We start from the raw sequence: 22453 nt of genomic DNA on the forward strand, positions 1-22453 counted from the left end.
ATACAAAGGAGGTCGTCTCCGGGGGCCGCGCAGCGCTCTGTACACGCTAATATCAGTGTACATGACACGGCAAATGGTAATCTGCAATTACTCCATTAACAGCCTGTTCCCTGCAGCCCCGCCGGCTACTGAACCCCTAACAGGACTGAGAGTGGGGCCCTCTCTGTGGACTGAGAGCAGGGGCCACACAGCTGCAGCCAGCTACAGGGCCATGTCAGCCCTGCGAACAGGACAGCATCAGGAGAGAGGGAACGAGTGACTGCTTCATTCATTGACTGCAAGCTGAGATCCTGAAAATGATGAATTAAACTACAAAGTCTGGAACAATGTTGCAAACTTCATTAGAAGTTTTATTGCCAATGTACTGGCCCTTTAATAGGAGCAGTACATGATGGGTGCCTGATGATTGGGGGCTCTGGATGCCCCCCGGGGCCCCCCAGTATCTGCCACTGCCTCTCTTTGTCCGTTTTGCGGTGACAGGAGTGGCGCGGGGAGCGATCTCTTAATGCGCTTCAGGCGGAGGATTCGTGAGTTCAAAGGGAATAATGCAGGAGTTTACGCCGGTGTGAAGGACGTGAGACGGCGAATGTTATAAAAATGGATGTGCGGCCCCCGAGACGTCGCCAGCTCAGTGTGAACAGCGACCTAAAGGGAACGGGTGACAAAACTGATGATAACTCACCAGGATGGAGACATCAGCAGTTACAGCACATCTGGTCAGAAGAGCTGACAATCGCTGCGCCCTCTGTGCTCCGGAGCGGAGCAGCGTACTCGTATTACCCCGATGTGAGCCCCGCTGGTCCCAGCTCTACATTGGCTCTAGGAGTGGGAACATTCTAGGGTGAGATGAGATGGGATCTTGATGAGATGCTCTGCCAGATAGCTGTTCTGCAAGGTGAGACGTTCTGCAGGGTGAGACACTCTGCTTGATGAGATGCTCTGCCAGATAGCTGTTCTGCAGGATGAGATGCTCTGCCAGATATTGTAGCTGTACTGCAGGATGAGATGCTGCAGGATGAGACGCTCTGGCAGAGTTCTGCTGGATGAGATGTTCTGCAGGATGAGATGCTCTGCCAGAAAGCTATTCTGCAGGATGAGATGCTCTGCCAGATAGCTGTTCTTCAGGATGAGACGCTCTGCCAGATACCTGTTCTGCAGAATGAAATGCTCTACCAGATAGCTGTTCTGCAGGATGAGACGCTCTGGCAGAGTTCTGCTGGATGAGATGTTCTGCAGGCTGAGATGCTGTGCCAGAAAGCTGTCCTGCAGGATGAGATGCTCTGCCGGATATTTGTTCTGCAGGATGAGACGCTCTGCCAGCTGTTCTGCAGGACAAGATGCTCTGCAGCGTGAGATTCCTCTTCTATGTGATTGGCATCCTGACCTTGAGATGTCCTCCTGATCTCGCCGCCATGTGCTGCGCTGCTCCGCGCCGTCACGCGCTCATTGTCCTGTATTTGGGGTCAGCTGTGACTGTCTCTTCTGCGATTTCACGCCGTCCCTCGTAGCCGCTGCTTATGGCGCTGCCGTGTCCCTCAGAACATGCATGAAATAGCGCCAGGCCCCTCAATTAACCACACTGGCCAGTATCTCATTATTATCGGAGGAGCCCTGGCGGCATCCCATCATCCTCCATCCCTGCTGCTTCCGTGCAGAATTCCCCACCTGAGCCCTGATTTCACGCTGATGATGAGGATTGTAGTGACGCAGTCACCGAGTAGATAATAGACTGCACTCCGTGGAAGACACTGGATCAGGCCACAGATATCACTGACGCATGAGGTCATTGGGATCTTGGGTCTCAGTGATGTCATCAGTGAATATATAAGATAAATATCACTTCATCAATGAGGTGAGGCGAACCTCACGCCTCACTTATGGGACTGATTTGTAGTGGACGAGCAGCCGTGATCTACCTGACTCCACTTCTCAGTGTGACGAGCGGTGCGCCGGCTCATACTCCTGTGTACCAGCCATCCTCTTATGATGCTCCGCCCCTGCGGAGCTAAGAAGGCAGTGTTTTCGCATATTCAGGCGCAAGTAGGAGTAGTTGGGATATAAGATCTCCATCTACTGGAGGCAACTGCTCCTCAGTTTATATCAAGTTATTGAGATCAGTGATGAGCGGCAGGAGCAATCTTCGAATTCGCGATATTTCGTGAATATTCGTCATATATTCGAGAATTTGTGATCTCCAGTCATTATTTTCTTGATTGCAAAAATCAGCAATCAGAAAATTCGCAATAAAAATTTGCGATCAACACTAATTGAGTTCAGGGACAATAACAACCATCATCGATTCCCCTGAATAATTAATGCACCATCTTATGAAACTCTTCCCCTGAGGAGCCCAGCGGGTGGGCTTGTACACTCCTTTGTGGAGTTTAGTGAGTGTAGCCTTTTTCCGGCAGAACTCATTGTGTGAGCTTGTAGACTCCTCCCCTGCAGAGCTCAGTGGGTGGGCTTCTAGATCCGTCCCCACCTGAACTAAGTAGGTGAGCTTTAGACTCCTCCCCTGCGGAGCTCAGAGGGTGGGCTTCTAGATCCGTCCCCACCTGAACTAAGTAGGTGAGCTTTAGACTCCTCCCCTGCGGAGCTCAGAGGGTGGGCTTCTAGATCCGTCCCCACCTGAACTAAGTAGGTGAGCTTTAGACTCCTCCCCTGTGGAGCTCAGTGGGTGGGCTTCTGGACCCCTCCCCCACCTGAACTCAGTAGATGAGCTTGTAGACTCCTCACCTGCAGAGCTCAGAGGGTGGGCTTTTAGATCCGTCCCCACCTGAACGAAGTAGGTGAGCTTTAGACTCCTCCCCTGCAGAGCTCAGAGGGTGGGCTTCTAGACCCCCTCCCCACCTGAACTCAGTAGATGAGCTTGTAGACTCCTCCCCTGCGGAGCTCAGAGGGTGGGCTTCTAGACCCCCTCCCCACCTGAACTCAGTAGATGAGCTTGTAGACTCCTCACTTGCGGAGCTCAGAGGGTGGGCTTCTAGATCCGCCCCCACCTGAACTAAGTAGGTGAGCTTTAGACTCCTCCCCTGCGGAGCTCAGTGGGTGGGCTTCTGGACCCCCCCCCCCCTGAACTCAGTAGGGGAGCTTGTAGACTCCTCACCTGCGGAGCTCAGAGGGTGGGCTTCTAGACCCCTCCCAACTTGAACTCAGTAGGGGAGCTTGTAGACTCCTCCATAATAGGGGGCCCAGTTTGAACCATTCTATGGAGCCCCTCTGTCTCTTATGTGAACCATGTTGCCAGTGGTGTACATAGAGAAGTAAGGGCCCCATAGCAAGGATCAAACCATCCCCCCCCCCACACACACACGGCAGAAGGGTTTCCACCTAAACCCCTTTCAATGACCCTTGGGCCATTTTTCCACTGCCTCGTTTGCTAAAAAATTGTTCCTTTAGAGGGCAGAGTCCTGACCAAGTTTTCACCTCCAGTAGAAGAGGAGATAATCCCAACTAATACTGGGCCCCGTCTTGCCCTGGGCCCCGTCCTGCATATTACAGCCTTGTATGCTATAGATTGTGTCATCAGTATCACACATAAAGGGGTAGAGCTAGAGACACTGAGGGGCTGATAAGAGCTCCCCCTTCTGGAGACTTCATGTAAAGCACAGGAGTTCTAGAAGGACAGCGTGCACTCATATGTAATCCAATGGGAGGAGTAGAAAGAATAATCTTATCATTGGGCTCCTCCCCTGCGGAGCTAAGAGGGAGCACTTAACCCTTCTGGAGCCCAGTACGCAGTGTAGATCATGTCATTGTCATACAGGGATCTGTTCATTGCTCCCCCTGCTGGCGCCTCCATGTGTCTGCTGGTCTGTAGACGGACAGTGCGCGGTGTCTGCCGTGCGCTCGTATATTTTGCGTTAGGTCTCATCCATTATCGAGTCCCTTCTTGATCCGTCACATAAAAGCTACCTGCATGGCAAATGAGGCTGAGAAGACAAATGCGCACTTTATTTTTTATGCCTTTTGAACGGGTGTAAAGACGTTGTCGGCTCTCCAGATGTTGGCAATAAACTTGTAGAGCGGGGAGCGTGGAGGCGGCTGGGGCGCTCGCCGCGCACATCGCAGAGCTGCGGGCTTCAATAAGTCATTACATGATGGCAGTAATTCGCAGTGTACGCAGGGAGCACGCTCCTTCCCGCCGCCTATGGACATACATGGTGGCGCTGCACACCTTTCTACGATGCGTATAAAACCTCTGATTGCTGCAGTGTCATAAACTTACAATAAGATTTATCATTTATCTTCGGCGCCGCGATTCGTCGTGGAAAATGAGATTCAGAAAGAAGTCAAAATCCGGAAATAAAACCAAGCGTTACCTGGAGCTGCAGGCGGGGGGGGGGGGGGGGGGGGGAGGGAGAGACGGGACTGAACGGTTAAAGGGCCCCTGTCCGGACTCCTGTACTTAAAGTTCTGCAACTTTCTAATAGAATTTGTGTTTCAATTAAACACCATTTTCAAGATCTCTGCTTGCTGTCACTGAATGCAAACATTTACTATTTGCATCCTGCTCACCCAGTGTAGACAATCCTCTGCCGCCTCCGAGCACAAGTCTCTATCTGGCAAGTTGGTTACAAAGTATCAGATCCAATGTGTCCCAATAGTTACAATAGTAACAAAGCCTCAGCTGTGACGAGCATTAGGTCAGATTGGCTTCTGAATGTAACCTGCAAATATTTCCACTCACTGACAGCAAGCAGGTACCTTGAAAAGGATGAGAACAGATACAAAAGGGACACTTCATGACACAATGATGAGGCCAGCGCTGGCCCGCTAATATCATCTGGGATCGCAGTCACATCTCAGTGGTCACACAATAAGCCCCTCCCCCCAAGACGGACCCAGCCAGCCATGATGACGATGGGGGATGTGGGCGGGGAATTGTCACCTAGGGACCTCAAACAATGGCGGCTGCTTCCTCTGTACCGGCTACAGCTCTATTATCCGTCTGTCCCGCCCCCGCGGAGCCGCTCCTGGGAGGATGTGTTACTCTAACTCTGCTGTGATCACAAACCGCAACCGCAGGAGGCCTCAGCCAATCACAGCCTCGCGAGCAGCGGGGCCCGTCATCCTCCCAGAATCCTCCAGTCCTCAGTCTGTCGATCCATCGTCTGCATCAGAACAAATGTACAGGAGCCAGATCTGCAGAGAGGAGCCGTCCGGCTCTGCTACATCTGTGATGTCAGCCGCCTCCCCATCACCTGCCCTAAAGTGCAGTGAATAAAGCCCCAACCCCGGGAGCATAGAAGGAAGGAGCGTTAACACAGGATCATATCCTGCAGATTATTACACCACTGACCTCTCTACAGATCTGCAGAACATCGCACCCTCCACCTCCTGACAGATACATAGTGATATATCCTGCAGATTATTACACCCCTGACCTCTCTAGAGATCTGCAGAACATCTCTCTGTCCTCTCTGCCTCCTGATACATAGTGATATATCCTGCAGTGTATTACACCACTGACCTCTCTAGAGATCTGCAGAACATCGCTCTCCTCTCTACCTCCTGATAGTGATATATCCTGCAGATTATTACACCTGATCTCTGTAGAGATCTGCAGAACATCTCTTTGTCCTCTCTGCCTCCTGATACATAGTGATATATCCTGCAGATTATTACACCCCTGACCTCTCTAGAGATCTGCAGAACATCTCTCTGTCCTCTCTGCCTCCTGATACATAGTGATATATCCTGCAGATTATTACACCTTTGACCTCTCTAGAGATCTGCAGAACATCACTCCCTCCACCTCCTGACAGATACATAGTGATTTAGGCCTCATGCACACGACCGTTGTGTGCATCCGTGGCCGTTGTGCCGTTTTCCGTTTTTTTTCACGGACCCATTGACTTTCAATGGGTCCGTGGAAAAATCGGAAAATGCACCGTTTGGCAGCCGCATCCGTGAGCCGTGTTTCCTGGCCGTGAAAAAAATATGACCTGTCCTATTTTTTTCACGGCCAACGGTTCACGGACCCATTCAAGTCAATGGGTCCGTGAAAGAACACGGATGCACACAAGATTGGCATCCGTGTCCGTGATCCGTGGCCGTAGGTTAGTTTCATACAGACGGATCCGAAGATCCGTCTGCATAAAAGCTTTTTCAGAGCTGAGTTTTCACTTCGTGAAAACTCAGATCCGACAGTATATTCTAACACAGAGGCGTTCCCATGGTGATGGGACGCTTCTAGTTAGAATACACTACAAACTGTGTACAAGACTGCCCCCTGCTGCTTGGCAGCACCCGATCTCTTACAGGGGGATATGATAGTACAATTAACCCCATCATATCCCCCTGTAAGAGATCAGGGCTGCCAGGCAGCAGGGGGCAGACCCCCCCCCTCCCCAGTTTGAATATCATTGTGCGGCCCCCCCCCCTCCCCTGTTGTTAACTGTTGGTGGCCAGTGTGCGCACCCCCCTCCCTCCCTCCCTCTATTGTTTTAATACATTGGGGCCAGTGTGCGCGCCCCCCCCCCCAACCCCCCCTCCCTCCCTCTATTGTTTTAATACATTGGGGCCAGTGTGCGCGCGCCCCCAACCCCCCCTCCCTCCCTCTATTGTTTTAATACATTGGGGCCAGTGTGCGCGCGCCCCCCCAACCCCCCCTCCCTCCCTCTATTGTTTTAATACATTGGGGCCAGTGTGCGCACCCCCCCCAACCCCCCCCCCCCCCCCTCCCTCTATTGTAATCATCATCGGTGGCAGCGGAGTAGAAGATTTTCATACTTACCTGGCTGCTGGCTACTGCGATGTCTGCGTCCGGCCGGGAGCTCCTCCTACTGGTAAGTGACAGGTCTGTGCGGCGCATTGCTGTCACTTACCAGTAGGAGGAGCTCCCGGCCGGACGCAGACATCGCAGCAGCCAGCAGCCAGGTAAGTATGAAAATCTTCTACTCCGCTGCCACCGATGATGATTACAATGGGGGGAGGGAGGGGGGTGGGGGGGTGCGCACACTGGCCCCAATGTATTAAAACAATAGAGAGAGGGAGGGAGGGAGGGCGCGCGCACACTGGCCCCAATGTATTAAAACAATAGAGGGAGGGAGGGGGGTTGGGGGGGCGCGCGCACACTGGCCCCAATGTATTAAAACAAGAGAGGGAGGGAGGGGGGGTTGGGGGGCGCGCGCACACTGGCCCCAATGTATTAAAACAATAGAGGGAGGGAGGGAGGGGGGTGCGCACACTGGCCACCAACGAGTTAACAACAGGGGAGGGGGGGCCCACTGGCCACCAATGAGTTAAAAACAGGGGGGGGGGTCTGCCCCCTGCTGCCTGGCAGCACCTGCCAGGCAGCAGGGGGCAGTCATGTACACAGTTTTTTTGTATATTCTAACCTGAAGCGTCTCCATCACCATGGGAACGCCTCTGTGTTAGAATATACTGTCGGAAATGAGTTTCACGATGTAGCTCATATCCGACAGTATATTCTAACATAGAGGCGTTCCCATGGTGATGGGGACGCTACAAGTTAAAATATACCATCGGATTGGAGAAAACTCCAATCCGATGGTATAACAGAACTCCAGACTTTACATTGAAAGTCAATGGGGACGGATCCGTTTGAAATGGCACCATATTGTGTCAACATCAAACGGATCCGTCCCCATTGACTTGCATTGTAATTCAGGACGGATCCGTTTGGCTCCGCAGGGCCAGGCGGACACCAAAATGACTTTTTTTTCATGTCCGTGGATCCTCCAAAAATCAAGGAAGACCCACGGACGGAAAAACGGTCACGGATCACGGACCAACGGAACCCCGTTTTGCGGACCGTGAAAAAAAACGTCCGTGTGCATGAGGCCATATCCTGCAGATTATTACACCCCTGACTTCTCTAGAGATCTGCAGAACATTGCTCCCTCCACCTCTTGACAGATACATAGTGCTATATTCTGCAGATTATTATACCACTGACCTCTTTACAGATCTGCAGAACATCACTCTATCCTCTCTACCTCCTGCAGATCATTACACCTCTAATCTCTCTAGAGATCTGCAGAACATCGCTCTGTCCTCTCTACCTCCTGATACATAGTGATATATCCTGCAGTGTATTACACCACTGACCTCTATAGAGATCTGCAGAACATCGCTGTGTCCTCTCTACCTCCTGATAGTGATATATCCTGCAGATTATTACACCACTCACCTCTAGAGCTCTGCAGAACATCGCTCTGTCCTCTCTACCTCCTGATAGTGATATATCCTGCAGTGTATTACACCACTGACCTCTCTAGAGATCTGCAGAACATCGCTCTCCTCTCTACCTCCTGATAGTGATATATCCTGCAGATTATTACACCACTCACCTCTAGAGCTCTGCAGAACATCGCTGTGTCCTCTCTACCTCCTGATAGTGATATATCCTGCAGATTATTACACCTCTGACCTCTCTAGAGATCTGCAGAACATCGCTCTGTCCTCTCTACCTCCTGAAAGTGATATATTCTGCAGATTATTACACCTCTGTGGTAACACTACATTTCCCAGAATACATTGCTGTGGACAGACCGTGAACCAGTAGTTGGCGGTCGAGAGATATCCGGTTCTGCTCACAGGATACCTGCTAAGTTGTAATTGCAGCTTTGGTTGTGACTAGAGTAGAAGACAGCATGCAGCTGAAGAGAGGTGTTAACGTGTCCACTGCGGCTCTGCGGTCAGTATGGAGGTGGACACAAACCGCAGGAGATGGGGGAGGGGAGGGGGGGGGTCGTCCTATGGAATTAGCTTTTGGTTTGTATTTTGCGCGATCAACACAGAAAATGACAGGTGATGGCGGCCGGCGCACTAACAGCTTTCCAGCGCAGACGCCTGTAATTATACTTCAATTAACCTTTACTGACTAGTCATCGCCGCTTACTTTCTTCAGGTTTCTATAGCAACCAAAGCGTAAAAACGTGCGGTGACCCCGTGCGGCGAGGCCATTGTTGTTGTGACATCTGCGCGGGGCGGGTAATGAACTTTACATTGTAGCGGTTTATTATTGCTGGAATACTGGCGCGGTTCGTGTTTTACCAGTTTGCGCCGGGCACGGTCTGGATGCGTCGCCTCCGGTTTCCGGTTCTCAGCGTCGGGTCTTGTGAGATGAGATCAGAGATTCAGAGATTCTAGAAGATGAACAGAGACGCTCCTTGTTCTGCTCAGAAATGAATGGAGTTCAGTATGTGACCCCCCCCGATATAATCCCCCTAAATATGGTGCGGCCCCCGCCCCAGAGATCAAGAAGAAAGCAGAGATGTATCAGAGGGGAACATTATAATACAGTATTATCTCCAGAGCTGCGCTCTCTTGGTTGCTATTAGAAACAGTCAGCAGGCTTGTAGTCAGACACCTCCAAACAGCTTCACTGACGGACTGTAATGCAGGGGATGCTGGAAGATTGCAGCTGTGAAGTCTACAGATGGTGAGTGCAGCTCTGGGGTATAATACAGGATGTAACTCAGGATCAGGACAGGATAAGTAATGTATGTACACAGTGACTGCACCAGCAGAATAGTGAGTGCAGCTCTGGAGTATAATACAGGATGTAACTCAGGATCAGTAATGTATGTACACAGTGACTGCACCAGCAGAATAGTGAGTGCAGCTCTGGAGTATAATACAGGATAAGTAATGTATGTACACAGTGACTGCACCAGCAGAATAGTGAGTGCAGCTCTGGAGTACAATACAGGTTGTAACTCAGGATCAGTACAGGATAAGTAATGTATGTACAGTGACTGCACCAGCAGAATAGTGAGTGCAGCTCTGGAGTATAATACAGGATGTAACTCAGGATCAGTACAGGATAAGTAATGTATGTATACAGTGACTGCACCAGCAGAATAGTGAGTGCAGCTCTGGAGTATAATACAGGATGTAACTCAGGATCAGTACAGGATAAGTAATGTATGTACAGTGACTGCACCAGCAGAATAGTGAGTGCAGCTCTGGAGTATAATACAGGATGTAACTCAGGATCAGTACAGGATAAGTAATGTATGTACAGTGACTGCACCAGCAGAATAGTGAGTGCAGCTCTGGAGTATAATACAGGATGTAACTCAGGATCAGTACAGGATAAGTAATGTATGTACACAGTGACTGCACCAGCAGAATAGTGAGTGCAGCTCTGGAGTATAATACAGGATGTAACTCAGGATCAGTACAGGATAAGTAATGTATGTACACAGTGACTGCACCAGCAGAATAGTGAGTGCAGCTCTGGAGTATAATACAGGATGTAACTCAGGATCAGTACAGGATAAGTAATGTATGTACACTGTGACTCCACCAGCAGAATAGTGAGTGCAGCTCTGGAGTATAATACAGGATGTAACTCAGGATCAGTACAGGATAAGTAGTGTATGTACACAGTGACTCCACCAGCAGAATAGTGAGTGCAGCTCTGGAGTATAATACAGGATGTAACTCAGGATCAGTACAGGATAAGTAATGTATGTACCCAGTGACTCCACCAGCAGAATAGTGAGTGCAGCTCTGGAGTATAATACAGGATGTAACTCAGGATCAGTACAGGATAAGTAATGTATGTACACAGTGACTGCACCAGCAGAATAGTGAGTGCAGCTCTGGAGTATAATACAGGATGTAACTCAGGATCAGTACAGGATAAGTAATGTATGTACACAGTGACTGCACCAGCAGAATAGTGAGTGCAGCTCTGGAGTATAATACAGGATGTAACTCAGGATCAGTACAGGATAAGTAATGTATGTACCCAGTGACTCCACCAGCAGAATAGTGAGTGCAGCTCTGGAGTATAATACAGGATGTAACTCAGGATCAGTACAGGATAAGTAATGTATGTACACAGTGACTGCACCAGCAGAATAGTGAGTGCAGCTCTGGAGTATAATACAGGATGTAACTCAGGATCAGTACAGGATAAGTAATGTATGTACACAGTGACTGCACCAGCAGAATAGTGAGTGCAGCTCTGGAGTATAATACAGGATGTAACTCAGGATCAGTACAGGATAAGTAATGTATGTACACAGTGACTGCACCAGCAGAATAGTGAGTGCAGCTCTGGAGTATAATACAGGATGTAACTCAGGATCAGTACAGGATAAGTAATGTATGTACCCAGTGACTCCACCAGCAGAATAGTGAGTGCAGCTCTGGAGTATAATACAGGATGTAACTCAGGATCAGTACAGGATAAGTAATGTATGTACACAGTGACTGCACCAGCAGAATAGTGAGTGCAGCTCTGGAGTATAATACAGGATGTAACTCAGGATCAGTACAGGATAAGTAATGTATGTACACAGTGACTGCACCAGCAGAATAGTGAGTGCAGCTCTGGGGTATAATACAGGATGTAACTCAGGATCAGTACAGGATAAGTAATGTATGTACACAGTAACTGCACCAGCAGAATAGTGAGTGCAGCTCTGGAGTATAATACAGGATGTAACTCAGGATCAGTACAGGATAAGTAATGTATGTACACAGTGACTGCACCAGCAGAATAGTGAGTGCAGCTCTGGAGTATAATACAGGATGTAACTCAGGATCAGTACAGGATAAGTAATGTATGTACACAGTGACTCCACCAGCAGAATAGTGAGTGCAGCTCTGGAGTATAATACACAATGTAACTCAGGATCAGTACAGGATAAGTAATGTATGTACACAGTGACTGCACCAGCAGAATAGTGAGTGCAGCTCTGGGGTATAATACATGATGTAACTCAGGATCAGTACAGAATAAGTAATGTATGTACACAGTGACTGCACCTGCAGAATAGTGAGTGCAGCTCTGGGGTATAATACAGGATGTAACTCAGGATCAGCACGGGGAGTATATTCCTGATCGAGCACACATCACAGGCACAATAATGTTGTTGAAATTTCTCCTTGAATAAGACAGAAGCCTCAGAGCTGGCGCTCACGGTATTGAGCAGGTGGCATCGCTGCTGAACTAATGCATTTTATGCCCATATAATGTAATTCTCTGTTCTACTGCAGTGATACGAGCAAGATGTTTATAATTGAGATCTGCAGACCATCAGAAGAACTACAGATCCCAGCATCCATATAAAGGACTGTAAACACAATGCATTGTGCGGTGGGACATGGCAGCCAGTAATTATAACAACCCACAGGTTATATCAGCGCTGCAGCGTTATAAGTGGAGCGGCTGATATCAGTCAGTTGTGATCGGGGGCAGGGAGCTTTCATGGCTGATAACAGGGAGCAATAGTCTGCATTTCCGCCATATCAGTCTTGTCCGCAAATCGGAGATCTGCTAAATACGGATGCATTCCGCAGCCACACGTGTGTTATTTGCGGAGCACGGTTTTCAGTGGCTCCGGTATTTGCATTTTGCGGACATGCTCTTCTCTTTTTGCTGGTCAGACACATGGATGATCCGTGTCCTCTCCACATCCATATGTCCGTTCTGCAAAAAGATAGAACACGTCCTGCGCGCCGCCGCAAAAACGAAAGGGTCGTGTGCATGGGGCCGTAATTGTACGATTAAGGAGTTGGCGCTGAAATCGTTCATTGTCTATTAATGGTCAAAGCGGAAAAAAGCGGAGGGATCCGTGATTTTGCGCGACGTGAAGGTGTCGTCAGTCACCAGGTTTACAAAATGAGGAAACTCCTGTATGTTTTTATAATGGTGCAAAAATGGCGATATTGTACTCTATTTACGCTGCAGGGAGACCCCTTTACCATCGCCCGGGGACCCCTGTCATTATTGGACTCCACTGACAGACTGCAGGACAAGCTTACTGACCAGTAACAACCAGCAGAACTGTGAGTGCAGCTCCGGAGTCCTTGCCTCTGATATGGCAGCTGGCATTATATGTACAAGCTGGTGGCCGCGTCCTGGGGTCTCCGATTTCATGCGTCACTCTGGAGGTGTCTGCTTCATGGATGACGGATGAGCGTCGCTCTGGGGGCTTCTGCCAGTTTCAGATTTTAATCTTATTTTTAGTTTTTTTTTTCGCCTACAGTGCGGTCTGTTTGGCGAGGGGACGCCGTGGCGGTTGCGACTTCATGCGGCTTTTCATTTCCAGCTTTAATGATGAGAGAAATTGCTTTGTGCCTCATAAACGGACGGCGAGTCCTCTCTGGGCGTCGCGTCATGTGATCGCGCCTCGCGGCCCGAAGAGGCCAATTAATCAATGGCAATTTTATCGTCTCCTTCTCCTTAATTAGTCGCGGGTATTGTGGGACTTGGGAGATCGTGTTACATGTGGGGCTAGGAGCACATTTCCAGCGCATGTGAAATCGGAGCCTCCCCTGACGCAAGAGCGAAACTCATCATCTGCAAAACGTGTCCGAGCCCCAGATGGCGGCGACGTCTCGTGCCTCCCGCCTCATGGGAGTGTGTAGGCTCTGCACACATACTGGTCACCCAGCTTTCCCAGAGTCCAGAACAACCACTGGGGCTGCACCCCTCCCCCGCGCCCGTCGTCAGTTGGCGTCTGTCAGTGTTCCGCTATCTCTCCGCTCGGCCACACAAATTATAAAAGAAATGGATTTCTGACCTGGATGCTGCATTTGTCACTTTTCCATCAGAGCGCGGTGACGGGTGATTAGGGGCCGCCGCTCGCCTCCTGACGGCCGCTCGTCGATTACACCTCGAGGCTCATGTATCAACAGAAAACGCACATTTATAATAATAATACATCTGCCATATTGATCGACAGACTGCGCCATTTTTCTTTCTCTTGATTATATTTCTTTCATCATCGACGTAATAACTGGTATCGTTTATAGCACCTGACCCGCCGCGCCCGGCCGTACGCCATTCCTCCGGTATAGTAGTCCCTCATAGCTGCAATTCATAAGACGTTGCAACGAATATAAATGCATCAAATAATTCCATTTGTATCTGCCCCCACCCCCCCCCCCCCACGTGTTTATGGCGTTTCTCCAGGTCCGCTCTTTACTCACCGCAGAAGCCCTTCCCATTTCTAGGTCTGTATCCTGCCCTATAGACACCACTGGGTCGCTGTGTACAGGGTGAGGGCACCTCCGATAGTGGTGCCCCAGATCTCCACCGCGTGTCCATATCACTGGCACAGATGGGTTACATTATAGGTGGACATCAATGTCCTCTACCTGCATCATGTACGTAGCGCGCCTGCAGACAACGAGCAAAACGGCAAAATCTACCTCTTGTCCTCGGCTGTTACCTACACTGATACACTGAGACAACCCAGCAGCTGTGCAGGCAGGACTAGGACAGGGCAGGTTTTCAGCTGCTGAATATAAAATAAGTAGTGATTTTTGAAAATTCTGAGGTATTATAATATCAATTTACATAATGTATTATACTCCAGAGCTGCACTCACTATTCTGCTGGTGGAGTCACTCTGTACATACATTACTTATCCTGTACTGATCCTGAGTTACATCCTGTATTATACTCCAGAGCTGCACTCACTATTCTGCTGGTGCAGTCACTGTGTACATACATTACTTATCCTGTACTGATCCTGAGTTACGTCCTGTATTATACTCCAGAGCTGCACTCACTATTCTGCTGGTGCAGTCACTGTGTACATACATTACTTATCCTGTACTGATCCTGAGTTACATCCTGTATTATACTCCAGAGCTGCACTCACTATTCTGCTGGTGAAGTCAATGTGTACATACATTACTTATCCTGTACTGATCCTGAGTTACATCCTGTATAATCCTCCAGAGCTGCACTCACTATTCTGCTGGTGCAGTCACTGTGTACATACATTACTTATCCTGTACTGATCCTGAGTTACATCCTGTATTATACTCCAGAGCTGCACTCACTATTCTGCTGGTGCAGTCGCTGTGTACATACATTACTTATCCTGTACTGATCCTGAGTTACATCCTGTATTATACTCCAGATCTGCACTCACTATTCTGCTGGTGCAGTCACTGTGTACATACATTACTTATCCTGTACTGATCCTGAGTTACATCCTGTATTATACTCCAGAGCTGCACTCACTATTCTGCTGGTGCAGTCACTGTGTACATACATTACTTATCCTGTACTGACCCCGAGTTACATCCTGTATTATACTCCAGAGCTGCACTCACTATTCTGCTGGTGGAGTCACTGTGTACATACATTACTTATCCTGTACTGATCCTGCATTACATCCTGTATTATACTCCAGAGCTGCACTCACTATTCTGCTGGTGCAGTCACTGTGTGCATACATTACTTATCCTGTACTGATCCTGAGTTACATCCTGTATTATACTCCAGAGCTGCACTCACTATTCTGCTGGTGCAGTCACTGTGTACATACATTACTTATCCTGTACTGATCCTGAGTTACATCCTGTATTATACTCCAGAGCTGCACTCACTATTCTGCTGGTGCAGTCACTGTGTACATACATTACTTATCCTGTACTGATCCTGAGTTACATCCTGTATTATACTCCAGAGCTGCACTCACTATTCTGCTGGTGCAGTCACTGTGTACATACATTACTTATCCTGTACTGATCCTGAGTTACATCCTGTATTATACTCCAGAGCTGCACTCACTATTCTGCTGGCGGAGTCACTGTGTACATACATTACTTATCCTGTACAGATCCTGAGTTACATCCTGTATTATACTCCAGAGCTGCACTCACTATTCTGCTGGTGCAGTAACTGTGTACATACATTACTTATCCTGTACTGATCCTGAGTTACATCCTGTATTATACTCCAGAGCTGCACTCACTATTCTGCTGGCGGAGTCACTGTGTACATACATTACTTATCCTGTACTGATCCTGAGTTACATCCTGTATTATACTCCAGAGCTGCACTCACTATTCTGCTGGTGCAGTCACTGTGTACATACATTACTTATCCTGTACTGATCCTGAGTTACATCCTGTATTATACTCCAGATCTGCACTCACTATTCTGCTGGTGGAGTCACTGTGTACATACATTACTTATCCTGTACTAATCCTGAGTTACATCCTGTATTATACTCCAGAGCTGCACTCACTATTCTGCTGGTGCAGTCACTGTGTACATACATTACTTATCCTGTACTGACCCTGAGTTACATCCTGTATTATACTCCAGAGCTGCACTCACTATTCTGCTGGTGCAGTCACTGTGTACATACATTACATTGCTCATCCAGAATGCACTCGGGTAAGCTGACATTGCACCAGCAGGGGCTGCTGGGAGATTTCAGCTCTGCACCGGGTAGAGGACGGGTTCTCTTGCTCCTTGTCACCTCTCTCTCCTCTCTTTCCAGGTCTCGCCATCGCTAGCGCCCTCATCGACATATCGCAGCAGAAATCCTTGGACTGCAAAGACAAAAGCTCATGTGTTCGGAACCGGAAGCCGCATCCTCCGACCAGACAAGGAACTTGTGTCTGAACCTTGTCGGAGCTGGAGGGTTGTGACAATGTATCGTTATTCTTTTTCTTTTTTGAAAACATTTTTGTAACAATTCTGAAACGGCTTCCAGCGAGCGACGAAACCCACTCAGCAAGGCGGATCCGCCGGAAGTCCGCAGGCGACTGTGAGCTTCCCAGAGCCGTGGAGGATGGAGAACGACTGCATGAAAAGTCTTACGGACTGGTGAAAAAAGGAGCAGGGGCGGAGTGGCGCCATCCAGGCGTCTGTGCATCTACCGGAGCCGCCCCGGACAGAATTAAAGAGACAGTGTCGCTATTAGACATGCGTGTAAATACCATGTAGAGTTTGGGGCCACGGGGCGTGGATTCTGGGTTTGCAGCATGTCCGTAACCAGTAAGGGATTCGGGGCGAACACGAAATTATTGTAAAAGGGACACAATCCACGCACCAAACATATTTAATATTGTAGACGACGGAGGAGGATGACGAGGGAATCGCCACTCGACCCGGGACGGGTTTTTTAATATATTTTTTACGTTTTTTATATTTTCGTTTTCCTCGGGTCAGTGCAATAAACAGCAGCGATCAGTAATCCGGGAGACGACCTCGGCAGGACGCCGCCTGGCACATAGCTCCGTGTCCCAGGAAGCAGCGTGACGCAGCTTTGTGTGTGTACAGAGGGTCATGTGACGGCACAGCTCGTGGAGCAGGTGTGCAGCCGCTGTTTGTACATGCCCGGGTTGTGAGGGTCGTGGGCCTGTTCTGTACCCCGGGGGGCGCTCTTCTTCTCTGTGTCGGGGGTGCATGCCGCGCTGGGGCAGTCTTCTGTTTCTTCTTTTGTAACTGCTCTGAACATGTACAATATTTAATGTATAGGACGCAATGTACAGTTTATAGCAGCAGGCAGGACACGCCGCCAGAGACCGCCAATAAAACATCTTCCTCAGCGGATGTCCGCGTCAGTGATCAGAGTAAAGAGGGCGTGAGTGACCCACGGAAAGGGTGTCAGCGACCCACGGAAAGGGTGTCAGCGACCCAAGGAAAGGGTGTCAGCGACCCAAGGAAAGGGTGTCAGCGACCCAAGGAAAGGGTGTCAGCGACCCAAGGAAAGGGTGTCAGCGACCCAAGGAAAGGGTGTCAGCGACCCAAGGAAAGGGTGTCAGCGACCCAAGGAAAGGGTGTCAGCGACCCAAGGAAAGGGTGTCAGCGACCCAAGGAAAGGGTGTCAGCGACCCAAGGAAAGGGTGTCAGCGACCCAAGGAAAGGGTGTCAGCGACCCAAGGAAAGGGTGTCAGCGACCAGAGAAGAGAGGGTGTCAGCGACCCAAGGAAAGGGTGTCAGCGACCCAAGGAAAGGGTGTCAGCGACCCAAGGAAAGGGTGTCAGCGACCCACGGAAAGGGTGTCAGCGACCCAAGGAAAGGGTGTCAGCGACCCAAGGAAAGGGTGTCAGCGACCCAAGGAAAGGGTGTCAGCGACCCAAGGAAAGGGTGTCAGCGACCCAAGGAAAGGGTGTCAGCGACCCAAGGAAAGGGTGTCAGCGACCCACGGAAAGGGTGTCAGCGACCCACGGAAAGGGTGTCAGCGACCCACGGAAAGGGTGTCAGCGACCCACGGAAAGGGTGTCAGCGACCCACGGAAAGGGTGTCAGCGACCCACGGAAAGGGTGTCAGCGACCCAAGGAAAAAGAGAAAAGAGGGCGTGAGGGACCAGAGAAGAAAGGGCGTGAGGGACCAGAGGAAAGAGGGCGTGAGGGACCAGAGAAAAGAGGGCGTGAGGGACCAGAGAAAAGAGGGCGTGAGGGACCAGAGAAAAGAGGGCGTGAGGGACCAGAGAAAAGAGGGCGTGAGGGACCCAAGGAAAGGTTGTCAGTGACCAGAGAAAAGAGGGTGTCAGTGAGTGACCCAAGGAGAGGGTGTCAGTGAGTGACCCAAGGAGAGGGTGTCAGTGAGTGACCCAAGGAGAGGGTGTCAGTGAGTGACCCAAGGAGAGGGTGTCAGTGAGTGACCCAAGGAGAGGGTGTCAGTGAGTGACCCGAAGAGAGGGTGTCAGCGACCAGAGAAGAGGGTGTCAGTGTGTGACCCAAGGGAAGGGTGTCAGTGCCCAGAGGAAAGAGGGCGTGAGGGACCAGAGAAGAGAGGGCGTGAGGGACCAGAGAAGAGAGGGCGTGAGGGACCAGAGAAGAGAGGGCGTGAGGGACCAGAGAAGAGAGGGCGTGAGGGACCAGAGAAGAGAGGGCGTGAGGGACCAGAGGAAAGAGGGCGTGAGGGACCAGAGGAAAGAGGGCGTGAGGGACCAGAGGAAAGAGGGCGTGAGGGACCAGAGGAAAGAGGGCGTGAGGGACCAGAGGAAAGAGGGCGTGAGAGACCAGAGAAGAGAGGGCGTGAGGGACCAGAGGAAAGAGGGCGTGAGGGACCAGAGGAAAGAGGGCGTGAGGGACCAGAGGAAAGAGGGCGTGAGGGACCAGAGGAAAGAGGGCGTGAGGGACCAGAGGAAAGAGGGCGTGAGGGACCAGAGGAAAGAGGGCGTCAGGGACCAGAGGAAAGAGGGTGTCAGCGACCAGAGAAGAGAGGGTGTCAGTGCCCTGAGAAGAGGGTGTCAGTGTGTGACCCAAGGGAAGGGTGTCAGTGCCCAGAGGAAAGAGGGTGTCAGCGACCAGAGAAGAGAGGGCGTCAGCGACCAGAGGAAAGAGGGTGTCAGTGCCCTGAGAAGAGGGTGTCAGTGTTTGACCCAAGGGAAGGGTGTCAGTGCCCAGAGAAAAGAGGGCGTGAGCGACCAGAGAAGAGAGGGTGTCAGCGACCAGAGAAGAGAGGGTGTCAGCGACCAGAGAAGAGAGGGCGTCAGCGACCAGAGAAGAGAGGGTGTCAGCGACCAGAGAAGAGAGGGCGTCAGCGACCAGAGAAGAGAGGGCGTCAGCGACCAGAGAAGAGAGGGCGTCAGCGACCAGAGAAGAGAGGGCGTCAGCGACCAGAGAAGAGAGGGCGTCAGTGACCAGAGAAAAGAGGGTGTGAGGGACCAGAGGAAAGAGGGTGTCAGCGACCAGAGAAGAGAGGGCGTCAGCGACCAGAGAAGAGAGGGCGTCAGCGACCAGAGAAGAGAGGGCGTCAGCGACCAGAGAAGAGAGGGCGTCAGTGACCAGAGAAAAGAGGGTGTGAGGGACCAGAGGAAAGAGGGTGTCAGCGACCAGAGAAGAGAGGGTGTCAGCGACCAGAGAAGAGAGGGCGTGAGGGACCAGAGGAAAGAGGGCGTCAGCGACTAGAGAAAAGAGGGTGTGAGGGACCAGAGGAAAGAGGGTGTGAGGGACCAGAGGAAAGAGGGCGTCAGCGACCAGAGAAGAGAGGGCGTCAGCGACCAGAGAAGAGAGGGCGTCAGCGACCAGAGAAGAGAGGGCGTCAGCGACCAGAGAAAAGAGGGCGTCAGTGACCAGAGAAGAGAGGGCGTGAGAGACCAGAGGAAAGAGAGTGTCAGTGCCTCAATGAGGTGTCAGGGGCCTGATGAGACGCTTTCGGGGTCCAGTCCCTTCTGCTTAAGAATAGTTTGAAGAAGACGTCGCCTCCAGAGCTGCGGTCACAAGATGTCTGCACATCACGTCTCTCAGTAAAATGTGAATGTGCCTGGAGTATAAGACATGATATAACAGCCGAATTGTGACTGCTGCTCTGGATGCGACTAGAGTAGACACATGTATAACACCCGGTGCGTCCGGACCATACCAATGGAAATCATTGTCCAGGAACTGAGATCTGTTCTGTAACATTACCTTGTGTATCAATCCTTCACCAAGATCTCTGCTTGCTGTCACTAAAGGCCTCATGCACACAACAGTACTTTTTCACGGTCTGCAAAACGGGGTTCCGTTGTTCCGTGATCCGTGTCCGTTTTTTCTTCCGTGTGTCTTCCTTGATTTTTGGAGGATCACCAGACCAGAAAAGTGAAAAAAAAATCTAAGTCAAGCTTGCCTTGAAAATTATAGGAAAAAAACGGACACGGACGCGGATGACAATCTTGTGTGCCTCCGTGTTTTTTCACGGACCCATTGACTTGAATGGGTTCGCGAACCGTTGTCCGTCAAAAAAATAGGACAGGTCCTATTTTTTTGACGGACAGGAAACACGGATCACGGACGCAGATGACAAACGGTGCATTTTCCGAGTTTTCAACGGACCCATTGAAAGTCAATCACGAAAACGGAACAACGGACACGGAACACAACAACAGTCGTGTGCATGAGGCCAAAAGGGAATATTCCTATTTAGAATATTCCTAAGGGTCCAGTCACACGTCTGCAAATGGGTCCGCATCCGTTCCGCAATTTTGGGGAATGGGTGCGGACCCATTTATTCTCTATGGGGACGGAATGGATGCGGACACCACACAGTGTGCTGTCTGCATCCGCGGAGCGCGGCCCCAATCTTCGGGTCTGCAGCTCCGCAAAAGATAGAACATGTCCTATTCTTGTCCGCAGCTGCGGACAAGAATAGGCATTTCTATAGGGGTGCCGGGCGGGTGTGTTGCGGATCCACAACGCACCACGGACGTGTGAATGGAGCCTTAACCTGATGCATTTGTCTCAAACCCTCAGCTGTGTCCGTGCAGGTGAGAGACTGGTGCACTGTAACAAACCCTCCACAGTGTCAGCATGGTTTCATTGTAAACAAGAGTATTCCCAGTCCCAGCGCTTCCATTTCAGGACCGTCCCTTTAAGGATATTAGCTTGTGATGCTGCGGTGTATAACACGTCTGTGGCGATGCTCTGTAATATCAGCAGCGGGCGATGCTCTGCAGACTTGTCTGTAATTAGCACATTCTCTGGGTCCTTTTATTGTGTAGACAAGTCTTTATTAAGTCCATTTACTGCAGAAGTGGACGTGTGCCCGGTCACCACCGAGGCTGCAGCGAGGATTTCCCTGGACCTGGGATCTGATCATTCTAGTGATATCTGCCCCATTAGCGACACCGTACTCTGCAGCGCCATCTGGTATCGTGTCACCCGCAGGCGATACAGGCAGAGAAGACTGCCACCCATCACTGGGAGCATCAGGCTACATGTGAGACCACCATATGGCATCATCCTCATGCCCTGCGACCCTCACCTATAGGACCTGTGTGGTCGCTCATCCAATTTACTGACGGGAAGCTGTTATTGTCCTCCATATTATAGTAAAACTGCAGCCCGCTCACCGTCTCCTCCAAGTTAGTACAGCTGTCTCCATTCTCACACTGCAGACTCGCTGTTTGAATCAGCGCCTATGCTGCAGTAATCACAGGACTTTATTAACTAGTAAACTCCCTCTAGGGGTTTGTAACTCTCTGTTTGGATCAGATACTCACAGAGCATTGTCTAATGTTGTATTCACACAGGCCGGTAGTTTACCACGTTGTCAATTAACACAGTACAGGTCCACAAATTGGTGTAGTTTTGTGTTGACTTTTGCCGATGAAACATGTTTCACGGTGTTTCGCTTGTAAAAACAACCAATTTGTGATCAGATAGATGTGTTAGGTGCTGAACACGGCGGCAGCTGCTGCACACATCTCTCTGATAGTTTGTTACAATGAATCTCCTTGGCTGGTCGTCTCACAGGGCATTATGTAGACTGATACAATTGTATCCGAACCAGCTGTGTACAGGCTTACCACCTCTGAATGGAAACTAGAAGGCCCTCATTCACTGATAGCCATCAGAGATCTTGAAAACAGTACAAAATAGAAATGTATATAGAGATTACTCTTCATTTACCTAAAACTCTTTAACTAGTAACAGTTTCACCAGGAAGCAGGTCACAGCTCCGGGGCTAAGCATGTGAGCAGCGGCCACCCTCAGCTGACAGAAGCCACTTATCTGTGGACAAGTCAGTCTCCAAGGCAGAACTAGAGCGGCGTTCATCTGTCTTCCTTGGCATCTGTATCCTCCTATCTGCAGTGATGGTGACTGGCTGGCACCTGTGGGTGTCCTACTTGGGATCATTCCGCAGTGATGGCTACAGGCTGGTGTCCTCCTTGGGATCATTCTGCAGTCATGGCTACAGGCTGGCTCCAGTGGGTGTCCTCCTTAGGATCATTCCTCAGTGGTGGCTACAGGCTGGCTCCAGTGGGTGTCCTCCTTGGGA

At 50.3% G+C, this 22453-nt stretch overlaps 2 protein-coding genes across 2 annotated transcripts in view; both read left to right on the plus strand.

Annotated features, from left to right (window-relative positions):
• Nucleotides 1-17291, plus strand: part of LOC122924671 (attractin-like protein 1) — a 164519-nt gene extending 147228 nt beyond the window's left edge. Inside the window, exon 5 of the mRNA XM_044276003.1 lies at nucleotides 16239-17291. Coding sequence (XP_044131938.1) covers nucleotides 16239-16363 — 125 coding nt within the window. The 3' untranslated portion in view covers nucleotides 16364-17291. The remainder of the gene's footprint in view (nucleotides 1-16238) is intronic.
• The window catches only part of MCTP1 (multiple C2 and transmembrane domain containing 1), a 1090031-nt gene that overhangs the window by 184481 nt on the left and 883097 nt on the right, over nucleotides 1-22453 (plus strand). The gene's annotated exons all lie outside the window — the stretch shown is intronic.

Source organism: Bufo gargarizans, chromosome 1 (assembly GCF_014858855.1).
Source record: "Bufo gargarizans isolate SCDJY-AF-19 chromosome 1, ASM1485885v1, whole genome shotgun sequence".
Lineage (NCBI taxonomy): Eukaryota > Metazoa > Chordata > Amphibia > Anura > Bufonidae > Bufo > Bufo gargarizans.